At 28.0% G+C, this 17,249-nt stretch overlaps 3 protein-coding genes and 1 long non-coding RNA gene across 5 annotated transcripts; 1 reads left to right on the top strand and 3 right to left on the bottom strand.

The window, feature by feature from the left end:
* Positions 1-347: 347 nt before the first annotated feature.
* LOC105425419 (Tyrosyl-tRNA synthetase) lies at positions 348-5,617 on the bottom strand. Of its 2 annotated transcripts, none has more exons than XM_011636174.2 (8): positions 5,477-5,617; positions 3,562-3,962; positions 3,183-3,445; positions 2,880-3,095; positions 2,605-2,796; positions 2,223-2,490; positions 1,863-2,004; positions 348-1,431 (listed from the first exon to the last, which is right to left on the bottom strand). In XM_011636174.2, exons 2-8 carry the CDS (start codon positions 3,933-3,935, stop codon positions 1,318-1,320), a joined length of 1,569 nt encoding a protein of 522 aa, XP_011634476.2. In that variant the 5' UTR covers positions 3,936-3,962; positions 5,477-5,617; the 3' UTR covers positions 348-1,317. The 2 variants fall into 2 exon arrangements, with proteins under 2 accessions (XP_011634476.2, XP_088929614.1); XM_089073488.1 differs by lacking the exon at positions 5,477-5,617 and adding an exon at positions 5,309-5,447.
* Positions 5,618-6,477: 860 nt separating this feature from the next.
* LOC105425418 (uncharacterized) lies at positions 6,478-9,548 on the bottom strand. The gene is made up of 3 exons (XM_011636173.3): positions 9,100-9,548; positions 7,253-7,401; positions 6,478-7,161 (listed from the first exon to the last, which is right to left on the bottom strand). Exons 1-3 carry the CDS (start codon positions 9,200-9,202, stop codon positions 7,030-7,032), a joined length of 384 nt encoding a protein of 127 aa, XP_011634475.2. The 5' UTR covers positions 9,203-9,548; the 3' UTR covers positions 6,478-7,029.
* A 692-nt stretch (positions 9,549-10,240) lies between these two features.
* not (ubiquitin carboxyl-terminal hydrolase nonstop) lies at positions 10,241-17,042 on the bottom strand. The gene is made up of 7 exons (XM_011636172.3): positions 16,355-17,042; positions 13,687-13,819; positions 13,275-13,490; positions 12,712-13,126; positions 12,023-12,451; positions 11,704-11,853; positions 10,241-11,188 (listed from the first exon to the last, which is right to left on the bottom strand). Exons 1-7 carry the CDS (start codon positions 16,472-16,474, stop codon positions 11,131-11,133), a joined length of 1,521 nt encoding a protein of 506 aa, XP_011634474.1. The 5' UTR covers positions 16,475-17,042; the 3' UTR covers positions 10,241-11,130.
* LOC148937224 (uncharacterized) lies at positions 12,371-13,694 on the top strand. The gene is made up of 2 exons (XR_016138513.1): positions 12,371-12,498; positions 12,682-13,694. It is a non-coding gene; the product is annotated as an uncharacterized LOC148937224 (long non-coding RNA).
* Positions 17,043-17,249: the final 207 nt, after the last annotated feature.

Here is a 17,249-nt window from a genome sequence, read left to right on the forward strand (position 1 = left end):
TTTAATTCCGGTTTAATACTTACTTTTTGTCTTTTTTTTGGTTTTAAAAATTAGAAAAAAATAAATCAAGAATAAAGTTAAGCTACATAGATAGAAACGGACATCATGATTGATGTATATATTGATATATTTGATATATATTGATTGATTGATTTTAAAGTATTATAATACATTTTTTAATTTATTTTCAGTAGTTTTTTTAAGATTATATTATTACTTGTAACTTTTTAGATTTATATATGAGCTATAATATGAGATATAAATCTAAATCATATAAATTCGAAAAGCAATGCAAATCTTGAGAACATTGCGGACAGGATTATATATAGGCGATAAATCATAGTCTCTTATTTTCTTCATTTCATTTTTTCATTTATTGAATAAGAGACAGATATTCATGAAAACTTTCAATGCGAACAAAATATATTTATATTGTCAAAAGGAAATGTCCGAACCTATATATTTATATGACATTTTTTTATTTTTAAGAAGAATAGAATACATTACCAAAGTGGGACCATCTATTTCAGTATCATATCTTATACATCCTACTATGATCTTTATATAATCTTTTATTAGAGTAATTATGATAAGGTCTTTTAAATTTTTGCTAATATTTCAAAAAATTGATAACAGTTGTTTGTTTTTAAATTTGTTTGAATTTTTTTAAATGAACATATGTCCATATAGAACAATGAAAGTTTCATCTCTATAAAGCTGAAATCCTTACCACTAAAAAGAAAATATTCGAATCTATGCCATAATTAAGTGTTAATTTAATGATAATTTAATTGCCGTACTCCCGAATTTATTGTTCCTATCCATTCGTAAAAAAATTAGGATAAAAAAGGAAGTGTTGTGATGTTAGCATCTTCTCTCCTTAAAATACAAAAAATATGTTAGAATTTTTTGTTAATTAGTTGCTTTAAATTTATATAAATATCACAAATTTTAAATGATCACAAATTTAACAATTATTACCATAACATATAAGAACAAAGTGGTCAACTATAAGCGAAAACCTATAAAAATTTGATACCAAACTGTTTTGAGAAACAAATAATTACAAAATTTCATTTTCTATTTTCAAATTTATTCTCGAGATAAATTCAACCAATTTGTTTCTTGAATTTATTTATTTATACATTTGTTGATCCAGTTAAATTTTTTAGATTAATGTATTTATTTTTATATGCTTGTGTATATTAAATGATGAAAAAATAAAAACAAGGTCACAAAAAATACAAATAATAAAAAGTAGCAAAAATCATAATTGGTCAAAGATATAATAAAGATAGATATAAACGACAGATAAAATTATTTAATCGGAACGTTTTTAAGTGTGTCACATGTTATCTTGTTGCCCGTCGAAGTGAGTAACAGATTTCCATTCCAAGAAGCTACGCCATCTCCATTCACCACAAGATCAGCCTAATAATATTATCTTGTTGTAATGCATGTCTTTTATGTTAAAGCTCTCTCGCTGCAGTTATATTGACATATTGACAGAAGCGGAAAATAACATGCAAAAAATTTTCTCTTAAAGTCATTCTCTTAAAAACAAGATATTCTTTCATATTCTTAAAGGAAAAGTACAAAATGAAACTATACGGCGCAGAAAACGTTTTGCATATCTTTCTCACCTCTAACATCACACAACCATGTTGAAAAAGCCGAGTCTTAACTTTAAATATTACAGAGAGAGAGGAGAGAGAGAGAGAGAGAGAGAGGAGGGGGGCGGGGAGGGGAGAGACGAAGGAAGGGAGAAAGAAGAAAAAGAGAAAGGAGAGAAGGAGATGTAAAGATTTGAATTATATATGTAAAGATTTATCTACCAAATTAAATTCTCAGTCTAAACATACCTGCAGCTTCTCCCACACTTTTTTCTTTGGATTTAACACATCATCAGCAACTCCATCTTCGTATCCTTCGATAACAATTTTATCACCCACAATGCTGTTTATCGGAGGTCTTAAAGGTTCTACTTGCCTCGTTGGTTCCTCACTGTACAGAATTATATCATTATTGTACACTGAATTTTATTTATAATTCATATCGATTATATAAATATTTATTTTTATTTACTTATTTTATTCGCGGTTTTTTAGCAAATTAAATAATATTAAAAAACGTTCACATGCATGGATTTTTCTTATTGAAGATACTTCATATTTAAATATAATATACAATTAAAAGTGGTACTCATGTAATCGAATACTTACACTGAAGCACATAGAACCATTCCATGCGATAAAATTCCCCTGAGATTTGCTGGTTTCAGATTAGCGAGGACTACTACCATTCTATTTTCCATCTCGTTCAGAGGTACGAAATTAACTAAGCCACTAACTATGGTACGTGGACCATTTGATTCACCTAAATCTATTTTCTCGACATATAGCGAATCTGCATCGGGATGTCTCTTTACTTCGACTATTTTACCCACTCGGATATCCAATCTCGCAGGAGTAATTTCTATCTCCACAATTTCTAAAGGATATTAAGAATTACGATTATTATATGAAATCATTTTTGTATATTTAAATGGTAACAAATAGTAAAATAGTTTTTAATTTATTATATATGCTTAACAAACTAAATTACTTTGTTTCTGTACAGGATAAGCTTTGTTTGCAAGCGATTTCAACTTTGTGTTTGCTTCAAATTCCTTTCTTATTGGATCAAGAAGTCTATTGATATACACCTCTATGGCATTTTTTAAATCACCAGGATGTATCTCTTGCTTTGCAAAAGCAACTTCCAAATCCTCGTATTTGGAATAGGACACATCGCCACCTAAAATTATAAAGAATGATGAAATTAATTAAATTATGTTTTACTTCCTTCAACTTTGCTTATGTACAGAATAAATCACATACCGAATTCTGTAGTTCTTTGTACATTGAAAACTTCGTTATCTCTGAATAATGGAAATATAACATGTTTTGAGAACGACAAAATTCCGTTATCTATAATATTCCCGGGTTCACAGAATGCTTTCTTCAGCTTCTTCTTCACTGTTGCAGGATTGTCTAATAAATCAATCTTAGAATCATCCTCGGATGAAGACATCTTAGCACCTGCTAAGCCGGGAACTGGATAAAAAACAAACAAATAATAATGTTGTATTTAAGTTCAATAGCATGCAAAAGATTTGGTTTATTTTTCTGTTCAATACTAACTCATTGGATTCATCAGATGAATACGTTTTTCATAACCCAACATTGGTAGATATTTCTCTGAGAAAGTAAAAATTTTTCTTTGATCAACGCCACCAAATTGTGCATCAATTTTCAAATGATGCTCGTCGAGTGCTTGCAGACCTGGATAAAGAAGGCCTGATAGTAATGGATTACAAACTTGTTTGACAACTTCTGCACCTGCTTTTTTTGCATCATGTTCTGTTACCAACGAACTTAGACGATATACATCTAATGTATATTCCCTTGAAAAGAAAATTCCTATTTTAAACAATTGTAATAGTACGTTGATAAATGCAAGATATAGGCTAAAGAGGACAAATATGCAAGATGCAATATAAAATTTCAATTTAACGTTTACTTGGATAATTGATAATCTGTGCCTTTGACAAATTTTAGTTTATCCAATGGTACATCAATTGACTTCAACATTGCTTTGATCACAGCTTCATAATATTGTGTACGAAGTTCGAGAAGTTCCCAGGGTGCTTTCATGTTGTCTAAGTATGCATGAAGGTCTGCAAAGAGAATTGTCACTTCAGTTTCAGCCCGTAAAAAATCAGCTATCTTGGACATAGGGACGAAATAGCCAATGTGAGGCCTTCCAGTTGTAGCTGTGCCCCAATATAGCTTCAGATCACGTGTCTTCAGGATACTCTTAAGTTTTTCATCTCCTAACCATTCTGCCAGATTTCTGGTAATAAGTTTGTATTTGTCAGTCCATGTCAAAGCCATTGTCAGTATTCTTATATGCGTTTTTACCTGAACAAACCATTATAATTTTTATAAATTATTTTAATTTTTATAATAATTCAAAGAATCTTATACAATTAAATGCATCTTATATTTAAAAAAGCATTTAAAAAAATAATTTTTTTAATAAAATGTAAATGTAATTTAAACTTTCTGGATGTTTAAAAAGAAAAGTAGAATACAATATTAAATACATTCCATTTGTTTGCAATGCTAATTGTCTTTGTTTAACATTTAGTAAAGAATACAGAAAAAAAATTAATGTTTTAGGTGTACTTATTATTTTTTTATAAAAAGTATAATATATAATGATAAAAGTATAATATATAATTTATATAAAGTATATAAATATAAATATCTTTTATAAAAACTATTTTTATATAAAAAAATTATAATTTACGAAATATTTTATATATTATATATTTTTTATATTTTTATATTTTGTAAATTATCAACACTAAAATTAATGTTAAAACCAGAATAAAATATAAAATGTCTTGTGCAGAATAACTAAAAAAATATCACATTACATAAAAAAAAAACAATAATTGTACTTAAATGATAAAAACTTTATACTTTTACTTATAAATAACTTTTTTTCATAAATTTTATTATTGTTTCTTTCCAAACTTTACAGTTTTACAGAAATATTTTTGCTTGCTGGGATCAGTCAATTGTATATCTTGAAACAAGATGAAAATTACAAAGTAAGGAGAAAATTTACTAACTTTCAATGAAATTAGATAAACTTTCTCGTTTTTGTAATTTTATTTTGTTTCAAAATATACAATTGATTCCCAGATTTTGAAATATTCAGCTAGATTAAAATAGGATAATCATACAGCATTTATATCTTCTATATCAATATATTTTCCTTTGAATTAATTTAAAAATGATGGGATGAATAAAACATATATTTCAAAACATTTCCATACTAAATTTTGTTAGTTATACCATAGAACATAAATTTTACATTTTTGATATCTCGATAGAGTCAAGAACTGTTCACTATTAAAGCTAATGTCTAACAATTTATCATGTTATATTGAATTCTATGAATTTTCATAGTCTATTAGTGATACAAGTATTGTTTTGTTCTTATTATTCATTGGATGCTAAAAAAGATAGAATGACGTTTGCGTTGACTTGTCATTAAATGGAAAGTCACATACCATATGTGAAAATCAAATCATTTTACTTAATTTTTATACAATTATTGCAAGGTTTTTAAGAAAGAACAGTATATTAAAAACATTTACAGTATACAATAATTTATAAATTAATATTTTTGTTTTAACAAAAAATTAAATAACTTATATATAAAAATTTTATAATAAATTGTCACATGAAATAACCTAAAATATCACGTGCAATGCTTGTTTTTATGATATTCCTCACTAATATTTAAACATAGTACAAAATGTTAACGCGCGCGCGTAACAAATAAATTCAAGAACACATTTCTATAAATTATATTACATTTAAAATTATTTTATATTTTTCGTATTTTATATTTTTCGTACCAATGGAGTAAGGTTATTTCTCTATGAGTGCGTTCCGTTGCACGCATGAATCATGTGGCATGATGCGCATGGAGAAATGCATAAGGTCGTTCCGTTTCACTCCATGCGCAGTTCATGCGCGCATGAAAATGCAGAGATTGCCTCAGCTCTTGAGAGGGTGAGGTCCAATCGAACACATTGATCGATTAAATAAAAAAATTTTTGATAAGTGGCTCACTAGAAAATTCCTAGGCATCGGCTGATGTGAGTGGTGTGTCCGATTGAAAATGTGCGCATCTGGAACGCTCCCTCGAGATAATGCAATCTATGGTGTAAGGAGACAAGGTGTGCTCGTCAGATAGATTCCAATTTGGAAATCGTTCTGCGCAGATATGACGTTGGAACAAAGTCGCCTTTCATATTGGAAAATAATAGTAAAATAAACAAATTTGTGACTACGTGACATGTGATTTGATAATAGAGAATTTAATAATTATTAATAATAAAAATCACAATAGTTCTCAATTAAATAAATTCATTAATTATTGTCCTTTCCTTATTTATACTACATTTTGAATATCGCGAGAAAAACGTTAATTGGTTGATATGTATTAATATGGCCGGCTACTTGTTCCACTATTTTCATTAGTCCATCCTCATTTTCATGCGCAAGAGTACACTTTGTTTCTTTAGTCCCGATCTACAATAGGTGATTTAAGCCTCAAGTTATAAGAAATTGACAAATCATAGTCGATTATTCTTCTATTCTTTCACTATGATTCGTCCATTTCTTATGGCTTAAATCACTTATTGTAGACCGGGACTTACACCATGTCGCAAGCGTTATGTTTCAGTTAAATTTCCATCACATGTCATATTCAATCATCGGTACATCGCCGAACTGTGATTCCTTTACGCAAATGCTTTCATTGATCTGTTCCTTTATTACTCAAATTTATAACATTAAATACCTTATATATTGTCCTAATTTATTGTTTTTTAAATTAACAAAAATAGATGTCTTAGAATGATATAATTTATTAACATTGATTAGTTTGCAAGTACATCTAATAATGAAGTTAGATCATCTAAGATATAACCAGACATATATATAACTCTGAGTATCGACAAAATTTAGTTTACTTAAAAAAAGTTATAAGAAATATATTTAAAAATATTGTTATAATTATGATTATAAACTTGATTTACATTTATTTTAAGTTTATTTTCTACATGTAGCACACACACACACACACACACACAACAAATTAATATATATGTATATATATTTTTTTAACTTTAAGTATATATATATATATAATGTGTGTGTGTGTGTGTGTGTGTTTATATAAATTATGTATATAAATATGTGTATATATATATATATATATACACTATTTTATTTAATATATATTTATTATTCTAACTAAATACTGAATTCTTATAATTTGCAATATTGATTGTTACTTAAATACTTAAATACTTAAATACTTTTTATCTAACTTTTTACCTAACTTTAAATCTATTTGACATATCATTTTTTATATACAAGTATAGGCATATCTTATTTTAAATCAACCAAAATAGGCTCCGCAATTCGAACAGCGTCTTGTCCTTAATAGCAGACAACAAAGAATCCCAATGGGAAAGAAGAAAATCGCACATAGTAGGCCAAGGCATGTGTAATCATCTTCCATCACACCTACCTGTTTTTCATAATTTAAATGTCATTAATTTTTTACCATTAACTTTAAAATAATCAATAAGTAACATTTGAATAATAAAAAATTTATGTACTCTGCATGCTGGACAACCACCAACTAGAATAATTTCTGGGACAATAATAGCAGTGGAATATGTAGAGCCATATGATGGGACATAGTTTCCTTGATATCCAGGATCAATATTATTAGAATATTCGGGAGATGAATGCCATAACGTAGTCACTAATAAGAAAAATATACTATAAACATATTAGACAAACGACAATTTGCAAATTGTTATTACTTGTTCTTTCCTTCTTTAAATAAACATTTCTCTTTTCAATTTTGAAAATATACTATACATAAATATGACAAATAAAATATTAAAAAAAAAATGTTGACAGTTTGTTAATAGATTTAAGTTAAATATTGTAGCAACATTGTTAACATTAAAGTCATATTTTGTCAGCAGACTGTTGATATTATTTAATAGCAGATAATTAGTAGAAACTGAATAAAATTTATTATAACTATTTAGATGGATTATATCTGATAGACAAATTGTATACTGGATTAACTACAAATTGATTAAACAATTTGATTAAAAATTGACATCAATTATATCTTTATTAAGCTTGTTTTATTAGAGTCTAGTAAACATAATTTGACATCAACCTAGATAGCAAGTATACATCATTTTGATGTCGAATATTGGATATATTCATACATAATGACACAAAGTGAAAATGATAGTCATATATATAAATCAGTTTAATGATGATTATTAAGAATATTATATCTTTATGATATAATATTTTGGTCATGCCTTGTAATGATTCGTGATGATTCGTTTTATGTTGATAAAATCAAATTCTAAAATTTTTTAAATTTATAAATTTTATCAATTTCATTTCTATTTAGCATTATTTTATTGGATATATTTATAATTCCTCTTAAAAGTAATAACAATTACAAATAGTTTTCAGGAACTTTGTATATAACTTTGTATCATGATTAAATATATAAGAAAAATAATATCTTTAGGTCCTCTTGTTCAAATATCTCTGAATTTTACCTAAAATATGTTTCGAAAACGCTTTAAATTTCTTGTTTCATTTTATTTATCTAATCTAACCTTATCTGCCTTAATAATGTTCTTCACAATATTCTCACTTAGACAATACATTGTAGCTATGTACATGTTACTTGTTAATTCTATTCTTAAATATATCATATTGCTCATGAAAAGAATGCTGTATGACATCAAAAATACAGTATCTGATATCTAAATTTTGTGACATTACATTATCATTTTTCACATCATAAAGACATTAATGTCATCAAGTGATTAGTGAAGGAAATCAAAATCTAATGTTGAAATGATAAAACGTGTAACAGCTGGAAAATTGAATAAAGTCAGAAACCAGATAAAATCTGTCAAACATAAATTTTGTTTATTTCTACAGCCAATCTACATACAATTATTTTTATTGCTGATAAATTATACTATATCCAACTAGAACCTATATTAAATGTGTAAATTTTCTGTTAACAAAATTTATAGCTGATATTTTGCAAACTCCAATACATTCGACTATCTAGATATATAAATAATTATAAATAATTATAAAGCAAATATTCTTTGATTTTTGTTAGCAGTCTACTATTATATTCTGTTAGAGCAGGTTATATATGTATGCTTGATTCCTGCGGACAAAATTTATTTCTGACAGATTTAATCGATTAAACGATCATCAAATCTCTATTAGTTTACGTCTATAAATTTGCTTCATCTAAATTTTATAAGATACTGAAGTGTTAATTATTAACTCAGAAAACGTTAAAAGGAAACGCCATAGAAATGGAATCGAGAATTATTTGTGCGTAATCACAGAAAGAGAATCCTTTGAAATGATTAACCTAAAAACATACGCTGCGTACCTGCTGGAGCTGTCGCAACAGAATACGGTGGTGGTGGTAATGGTGATGGTGATGGTGATGGTGATGGCAATTTTTCAGACGCTTTTAATGGTTGAGTCTCCATAATCAATTCACTAATGCTTCAAATATCTAAATATCTAATTGCACATAATGGTCACGCGTAACATAACATCCATAACATGAGGGAGAGCATGTCAAATGATTTTGAATGATTCCTATCTTTGTGTTCCGATATTTACTGCCAGTATTGAAAATCTATAATATACGTGACCTGAACTATATATTTTCCGTACTGGCAATGAATATCGCAGCCTTAGGGCCTATCCAGAGACAAACTTGCATAGCAGCATAACTATATGCATAAATATCTGATCGCATTTTATATGTGTCTCTGTATGTGACAGAAATGCGGACAATTTTCCTTATACATATTGTTATGCTGCAATTACTGGTGTAGTAATGAAATTTCAACTTGAACCACTGGTCAGAATTAAATTGCTGAAGTTAAACACTCATATCAATATTTAAATATACACTATGGTATTTCAATTCGTAAGTCGCGTACGTATATTTAAATATTGATATGAGTGTTTAACTTCAGCAATTTTAACAGTGATTCATGTTAAAATTTCATTACTACACCAGTATTAGCATTAGTGTTTAAGTATTCATGTAAAACGAAATATAGTATTTCATCATTGTAATCTTAAGCACTGAATTACTTGAAAGCACTACAGATTATTTAATAAAAAAAAGAGAAAAATAAAAAAAAAAGAGAAATTTATATAACTTCTCGTTTTTGATATAATAAAATGATTAAAAAATTTAAAAATATACAAGATAAAATATAAAATTAACATTAATATTTCAATGTTTAATGTCATAAATATACTTCTAATTGTCGGCGCAAGAGATCTTTTATTTGTATTATGTACTCGCTAATAAAAATCTGTTTTGTAAATGGGACATTATATTAATGAAAATAATTAGGCCAGGATTTAAAATTAAACGTCGTATTTCCAAATGTTTAGCACATTGGTTGTGACATGTTACACTCACGCAATAATTTAAAACATAAAAAACATACCTAAAAAGAAAATACAGAGAAAATATAGAATTTAAAAATAGAACGGACAATCAGTTTATCAAATAGTGATCTTTATTATACAAAGTCCGGCAAGTTTTAAAGAATTCGCTTTAGATCAATATTTCATATTTGTCCCAATATTATTTTATGTACAAAGTTGAGTTGTCTAGGGATGACTATCAATTCACCAATATTAATGAAATTATATTATATTAGTATGTAGAATGTTTTATAGTACATACAAAAAAATATTAGATTGTAAGGTTTCTAATATGGAGTTCAGTATTCCATATGAAAAAAATCTATGGAATACTGAATTTCATAACAGTAAAACCTTATATTCCATGGTAACAAAAAGAGGTCCATTTGTTTTTCTATGCAAGATTTTATATTCAATTGCTATAAAGATTTGAAGTGTTTGGAAATGATATCAGATTCGATACCAGAAGTTTGCTGGCACGTGCATTCAAAGATGATAATATTCTGCAAGCAAGTGCAGAAATAAAGAAAAAGATCCATGCGAGGCTCATTCCTGGCATATGATATATATATATATATATATATATATATATATATATATATTTATATATATAAATTATATATATATATATAATTTATATATATAAATATGTATGTACGTATAAGTGCCAGAGCAGAAGTACAACAGTCATTGTCAGCGACATACAAAAATTACGATCGGTCGATTTAAAAATTGAGCTAATCTTAATCTATGCTTACATTATGTTCACGACATACACAGACGTCGATCGAATAGTTAGCACACCCTATTGAATACAAAAGGCGCCGGCAGAAATCCAAAATCATTGGAGACAATAATTTATCAGGTAAACGTAAAATATCATCAATATCTAATTTCAGCAGCAATCTTTAAACTCTTTGTTAAATAAATTAATTACTATTTAATTCACATTTTCTTTTTTCTCTCAGACTTTATTATTTCGGCCATACTCCAAAATCTGCTTGTGATAAAACAAGAGATACCTAAAAAATTAAAATTTTATTATTAAGAGAACAATCCATAATTTTCTGTATTTATATACTGACAAGAAATTGTAATAAATTTAGATAATTCTCATATCTTTACGCACGCACGCACGCACGCACCCACCATATTAAAATATTAAAATGTAGTTCCATCAGAGCTGTCATTTTCATTGAAAATACTTAAGTTTTATTAAGTTTACTTTTCGTTTTCTCATACGAATATATTTTTATATTTTTGTTCAAGGTTATCATATATGATTGAATTTTTTTTTAAATAAACTATATTACTACATTAATGGAAATATGCCATTCCATTAAAAAAAATCGCAATTATCTTGAAGTTTTAAAAAATGAGAAAAATTGCTAATCATAATATGTGTTCCTTCGAATCAAACAATTTTCTCCCATGATATCTTCTTGTATCATCAAAAACAACAGAGATATTTTAAATGATCAAGTTACAGAGAACACCCTGTGTACGTGTATGTGTGTGTCGTACTTTCTTATCTTACCCTTCGCTGGTTAAAACATCCTTCAATCTGGCTCGTGTGATCAAATGATCATTGCATTTGAACCATTGATCTCTCTGTTGCCTAATGAAAGCAGTATAATGTCCAGTTTCTAAAGAACCCTCATGATTTATTACAGCAAACAGAGAGTACCTATAATAATAAGTAATCATTTTAATGTACATTTCTTTTATAAAATAATAAGATATAAGATAAATATATAACATAAGATAAATAAATGATCATAACAATTAAGAAGAAATAGAGAAAGATAATAAATTACTTTATAGAGTATCACTATATATTACTTTATAGAGTATACCTATTGTCACTGAAGCTCATATCTTCTCTATTCTTTGATAAGCCATCTAGCATAGCGCTATTATTATTACCATTGCGCTTATGTGACATGAATGGCGTCATATCTAATTGTTCCGGGAATGAAATAAATGTGGAGATCTTTTTCTTAAAGATCTTATCCTGAATTATAAAGTGTTCAAAACGCTTTAAATGAAAGATTGCCACAATCGGCAATTGTTTCATTGTTAATTGTTTTGTGCTTTCTTGATAAGTCTCACAATTGCTACACTTGATCTTTGCAGTAGAACCTAAATGCTCAGCTCTGGTGAATCTTTCTAAACAATCCAGTAAAGAAGTGGGTGGGCCGTGTGTATCAGAACCAGAAGCACCAGTCGCCGGAGTTAGATCCAAAGATATGTCCCAAAATGGATCTATTGTGGTAGACACTCCACTAAAAAGAATTTTATAAATGAATTGTTCGTAGCAAACATTCCCATTGTATGTGAATAAGCTATTTCTAAATTTTAATACCTTAGTAAATTTTATATTATATTAACTGTCTTAATAATTTGAGCTTATATAAAATAGCTGTGCAAAATAATATTCTATACAAATGCAATTATTTAATTACTTAAATACATATTATAAATTCTACAATATACATCCTCTCTATTTTTTAAGTATATTTTTTCCAAAGAAAAATTAACATACTTGCAAGCTTGACAAACAACATCGCTTTGAAGGCACCCAGTAAATATCTGATCGATGATACATTTGCAATGATGAGGGTTATCTTTGACCAATATTGGAGCGGCTTCACAATGTCTATGGAGGACATCCAGTGTAGCAATAAAAAATTCATGGGCATCTTGTTGCTCATAACCTGCTAGATGCCTGACGTGTGTCCAAATTAAGTGGAGAAGTTTGTGAAGTGTCAGCGGAGCCTTGTTGCCAGAATAAAACTCTTGAAATAAATGAGATACCTCACAGACCAGACAGCGATTTGGTTGCGGGCAGTGATGACGGTCAGCAAGGAAATAGTCTCGTAATAACGGAGTATGAATCAGTGCTTGTACAATACAATTTACAAAGCAGGTATTCCCGAGATTAATCAATCCCCTTAAACCTGAAATCAAAACAACACGAGTTATTACATCAAAGATAACTGAATTTTATTGTAACATGTTTTTCATCCTTATAATATTGTATGTAAACAAAAGTTTCAAAATATATCTAATGTTAAATGCGATTAAGCATCAACGTTTTTCTATTACCTATAGTGGAATTTTCTACGACGCGCCTTCGGCGTGGATGTTTTCTCAACAATTCTGCCTCTATTTGTGTAGGCTCCCACGCACGATAAAACTCTCCAAAACTCAAGGATTTTGCTGATTCGCTCCATTGGGCTCTTGCTACTGCTAATAATTCTCTGTCGTATACATAGTCGCCGCATTGGAAGCACAAAATATTCCCATAACATAAATCAACAGCTACAATAATAAAATAATTACAAAAGGAAAAGTATGAAAACATGAAATTATTTTAAACTGCAAACTACATGCTATAAATATATAAATTTTATTTATTGTATTTGTTGAAAACAAAATTTGCACGCACGCACACATATGAATATGTATGTGTATGTTTGTATATAAAATATATCTGAATTAAAAAATATTCCATTACCTAGAAAATGTTTCTTAGTTTTTGCATGTTCTTGTATGTGACCTTTTGCATAGCAGCCAAAAAATATACAATGAAGACAAGAATGTAGTCGATCTTTATAAGTTTTACATGTGTGACATAAACAGCTCACAGCCTGCAAAAAAAATTTTTTTTTATATAATCTTAATAATTTTATTTTTTATGTTTGTATTTTATTATTTTCCTATCATAACTTTACTTTTTATGTTTATATTTTTTATTATTTGCTATATAAAATTTAAATTTTAAGTAAAACTTAAATGTAAAGTAATTTTTCAATTTAGATATTTACAGTATGATATTAGATTTATTAGGATATAATTTTAGATTTTGTTAAATAAAATATTATTTATATTTAGAAATTAAAATATTTATGTTATCATACATAAAAATACATGTTAAATATGTGCAAATCAATGAATCATTAGAAACTTTGAATAAAAAAAGGTTACTAAAAATAAGCATTTTTTTATACTTTTTAAAAATGTATTTGCAATAATATTGTTCAAATTTTTTACACATGCACATGACACGCAAACGCAAGCATCACGCACGCACGCTTGCGCATGCGCGCGCGCGTGTATATAAATTACTACACATCAAATATCATCAAATATAAATAATCCGGATAATGAAAAGAAATTTACAGAACAGTTACAAAATTCTATCATATAACCAAAATTAGAAAAAATCTAGAATTTATTTGACTAAAAGAATGATTATTCTTACTTGCATTTATTTACATGTCGAATCTGAATTTTCCTTCAAAATTAATTTTATGTTTCAATTATCTTATATTAAAAAAAATAGAATATAGATTCAAATGTTAATGTCAATTTTATCTAAATCTTTACTTGTACTTGATGCTGCTTCCATAGAAACTTATATGTTGTATTCCATTATTCAAGCGTTATAAGCATTGTTCTATCTTTGGCATATAATAAATAATAAAGTTAAAATAGCGCTCACAGTACATAAGAGTCTAAGTGGAATACAGCCATAAACTGAGAATAGTTTAATGATTTCAGAAATTGTAATAATGTAAACAAATACTTATCATTAAAAGAAAGGAAATGGCATGAAAGAGAACATTTTTATAATTATAATTTCTTTTTAAATTTCTACCTGCATTTGCAGTACATTTAAGAGCATTTCTATCTTTAAAATTTGTTTAGTAAAAATTGATATTTAACTGACAAAAAAGCATTATATATAATAAAGAATTATAATTGTTCTCTAAATTTTTGAATTTATTTCTAAATTATTTATATTTATTTAAAGTAAAAATAAACTAAATTTTTTTTGAAGTTTATAGGAAGATAGTCAATAAGATACAGTATAGTAATAAGATAGTTAATGAAACTGCTAATTACATAATAAGTTGCATTTTTAAAGTGAAATTAATATATGTCGTATTCGTGCTTCTGTTCTAAATTATGGACAAATTTTTCATAAAATTTTGAATATATGAAATTAGTATTAGAAATTATAAATATTTTATTTCTTACATTTACACATAATATATCTCTTATTTTATAATAAAAATATATTAACAAATATTTAAATAAAATTCTAGATAATAGAAAATTTACTTTCTAAATCTGAACATAATGGCACTCTCAGTCAAATTATCAAATTTTATACTTCTTATATGTAAACATTTAAATATTTTTACATTTTTACATGTAAACATTTAATAATAAAGCTATTACAGTGTTCCTATCACCAAATGTTGAAAATGAAATGAAAAATCAAAAATCAAATTATGAAAAATCAAAAAGAAATTTCTCGCAATACATTTCTTAGGTAAATATGTAATATAACATTCTCTTTTCCAATTTTCCTGTAATTTTGTAAATTTATATATTTTCATGCATAGAATATATTCTGAGAAAAAAAAATCATTGCTCTAATTTCATTCTCTCTTTTTTTTAATTTTAAAGTTTTCTAATGTCTGAATTTTAAACACAAAAAAGAATGAAAGATATAAATTTTGATAATTACAAACTATATTTGATAATTTAAATTATATGAGAAAATAATGTGCTTTTAATTAATTGAGGCAGAGAATTTATATATGGTAAACATGCGGTCATAAATTATTATTAAATTATCATTTTCTAACTTATCAAAAACTTTGAATACAAAATCTAGACCGATTTTTTTTCTCAGAATATATTCTACGCATAAAAATACACAAATTTATAAAATTAAAGGAAAACCAGAAGAGAGCACATTTCCTCTTTTTTGAATTTATATTGTATTTTTCCACACGTCACACATAACTAACATAAATTAACCAATAACAATAATAAATAATATTTTAGGTTAAAAAATACACTCCTATCAATCAGAAACTTCATCAGTCTATCGGCAAAGTGAGTCGATTAAATCTGATGACTTTAGTGCTGTAAAAAAACATATCGATCTAGTTTATCAATGATAACAAAATTCTTTGTTTCACACTGATTTAACGATGAATGAGAAAACTCGCCCAGATAGTAGAGTGACGGAGAGATAAGAGAGATTCGTAAAAGAGGGAACCGAGCAAACGAAGCGCGAGAAAGGACAAGGTAAAAAGTTCCCGAAAAATGTGTGACAAGAATCAACCAGTGAGTCGCATGCAAGAAAAAAAAAAAAATAGGTGTACCTTCCTAACGCGTGCCTCGGTCGATGTACTGGTCACGAAATATGAATGGATCACTTTGTATGGCTGGATGCCTTTGGCCGCTTTAAAATTATTCAAATGTATGCAGCCATGGTCGCTCATCTCAGGCTACCAGGAGCGACGCCGACACGATCGCACGACGCCCTCCTCCTTCGCCGCTGCGATTCCCGATGTTCGATGCCGTCGGTGGCCCTTATCGAAATCTCTGCCAATGGCGCGAATACAACGTGCACAATTTTTTTTAAGAGCGACGCGGTAACAAGCGATGCGAGGGGCGTAATTCGATACTGGTCTTGGCACTCTTGGCAGGAGCGCGCGTGTCGTTGACATGGAAAGAGTGACTCTTGAGAGATAAAAGAGCGTAAGCAAAGGAATTCCTCTCTTCTTATCGCGTGCGAAAATACGGATCAATCGGATGATCCGTTTTCAATTACAACGGAAAGCGGTAAAGATACAAAAAAAAAAAAAAAAGCCGCAACGAGCAAAAGCGGGGATAAAAGAGGGAATAAATGTAACACGGTGTGGCGCGACTATTGATACATAGGACGATATCTCATACGCGTTTCGCTCTCAGGTGTTTCTTGTTCTAATCTTGCATATGTACGCCAATGTACGCCTACTGTTTTCTCGATTTCGTTCCGGCTTGACTACAGATACTAGTAAATTACTGCCAACTAGAAATAAGTGATACAATAGAAAATATATCGATATTTCGTATCGATACATTTATATCGTGAAAAATATCGATATATCAAAAGTATCAGAATTATGTCGATATTAATGATAGCGATATTGTCGATATTTCTATACTATCAGTTATGCCAATGTGTGGCGGCTTCTCTTTTAGGACAACATTCCAAAACATTTCTTGCCAAGA

This window comes from Pogonomyrmex barbatus, unplaced genomic scaffold, assembly GCF_055798465.1.
Source record: "Pogonomyrmex barbatus isolate J1 unplaced genomic scaffold, ASM5579846v1 scaffold15, whole genome shotgun sequence".
NCBI lineage: Eukaryota > Metazoa > Arthropoda > Insecta > Hymenoptera > Formicidae > Pogonomyrmex > Pogonomyrmex barbatus.

Coding starts and splice junctions, on each gene's coding strand:
- LOC105425419 (XM_011636174.2), bottom strand. CDS start 3,935: ATGGCTTTGACATGGACTGACAAATACAAACTTATTACCAGAAATCTG. Junction 2,797..2,879: donor ACAAAGAACTACAGAATTCG/GTATGTGATTTA, acceptor TTATAATTTTAG/GTGGCGATGTGTCCTATTCC. Junction 2,491..2,604: donor TTATCCTGTACAGAAACAAA/GTAATTTAGTTT, acceptor AATATCCTTTAG/AAATTGTGGAGATAGAAATT.
- LOC105425418 (XM_011636173.3), bottom strand. CDS start 9,202: ATGGAGACTCAACCATTAAAAGCGTCTGAAAAATTGCCATCACCATCA. Junction 7,402..9,099: donor TGTTGCGACAGCTCCAGCAG/GTACGCAGCGTA, acceptor TTTTCTTATTAG/TGACTACGTTATGGCATTCA. Junction 7,162..7,252: donor GTGGTTGTCCAGCATGCAGA/GTACATAAATTT, acceptor TATGAAAAACAG/GTAGGTGTGATGGAAGATGA.
- not (XM_011636172.3), bottom strand. CDS start 16,474: ATGAGCGACCATGGCTGCATACATTTGAATAATTTTAAAGCGGCCAAA. Junction 11,854..12,022: donor ATGAGCTTCAGTGACAATAG/GTATACTCTATA, acceptor TTATTATTATAG/GTACTCTCTGTTTGCTGTAA. Junction 11,189..11,703: donor GATGTTTTAACCAGCGAAGG/GTAAGATAAGAA, acceptor TTAATTTTTTAG/GTATCTCTTGTTTTATCACA.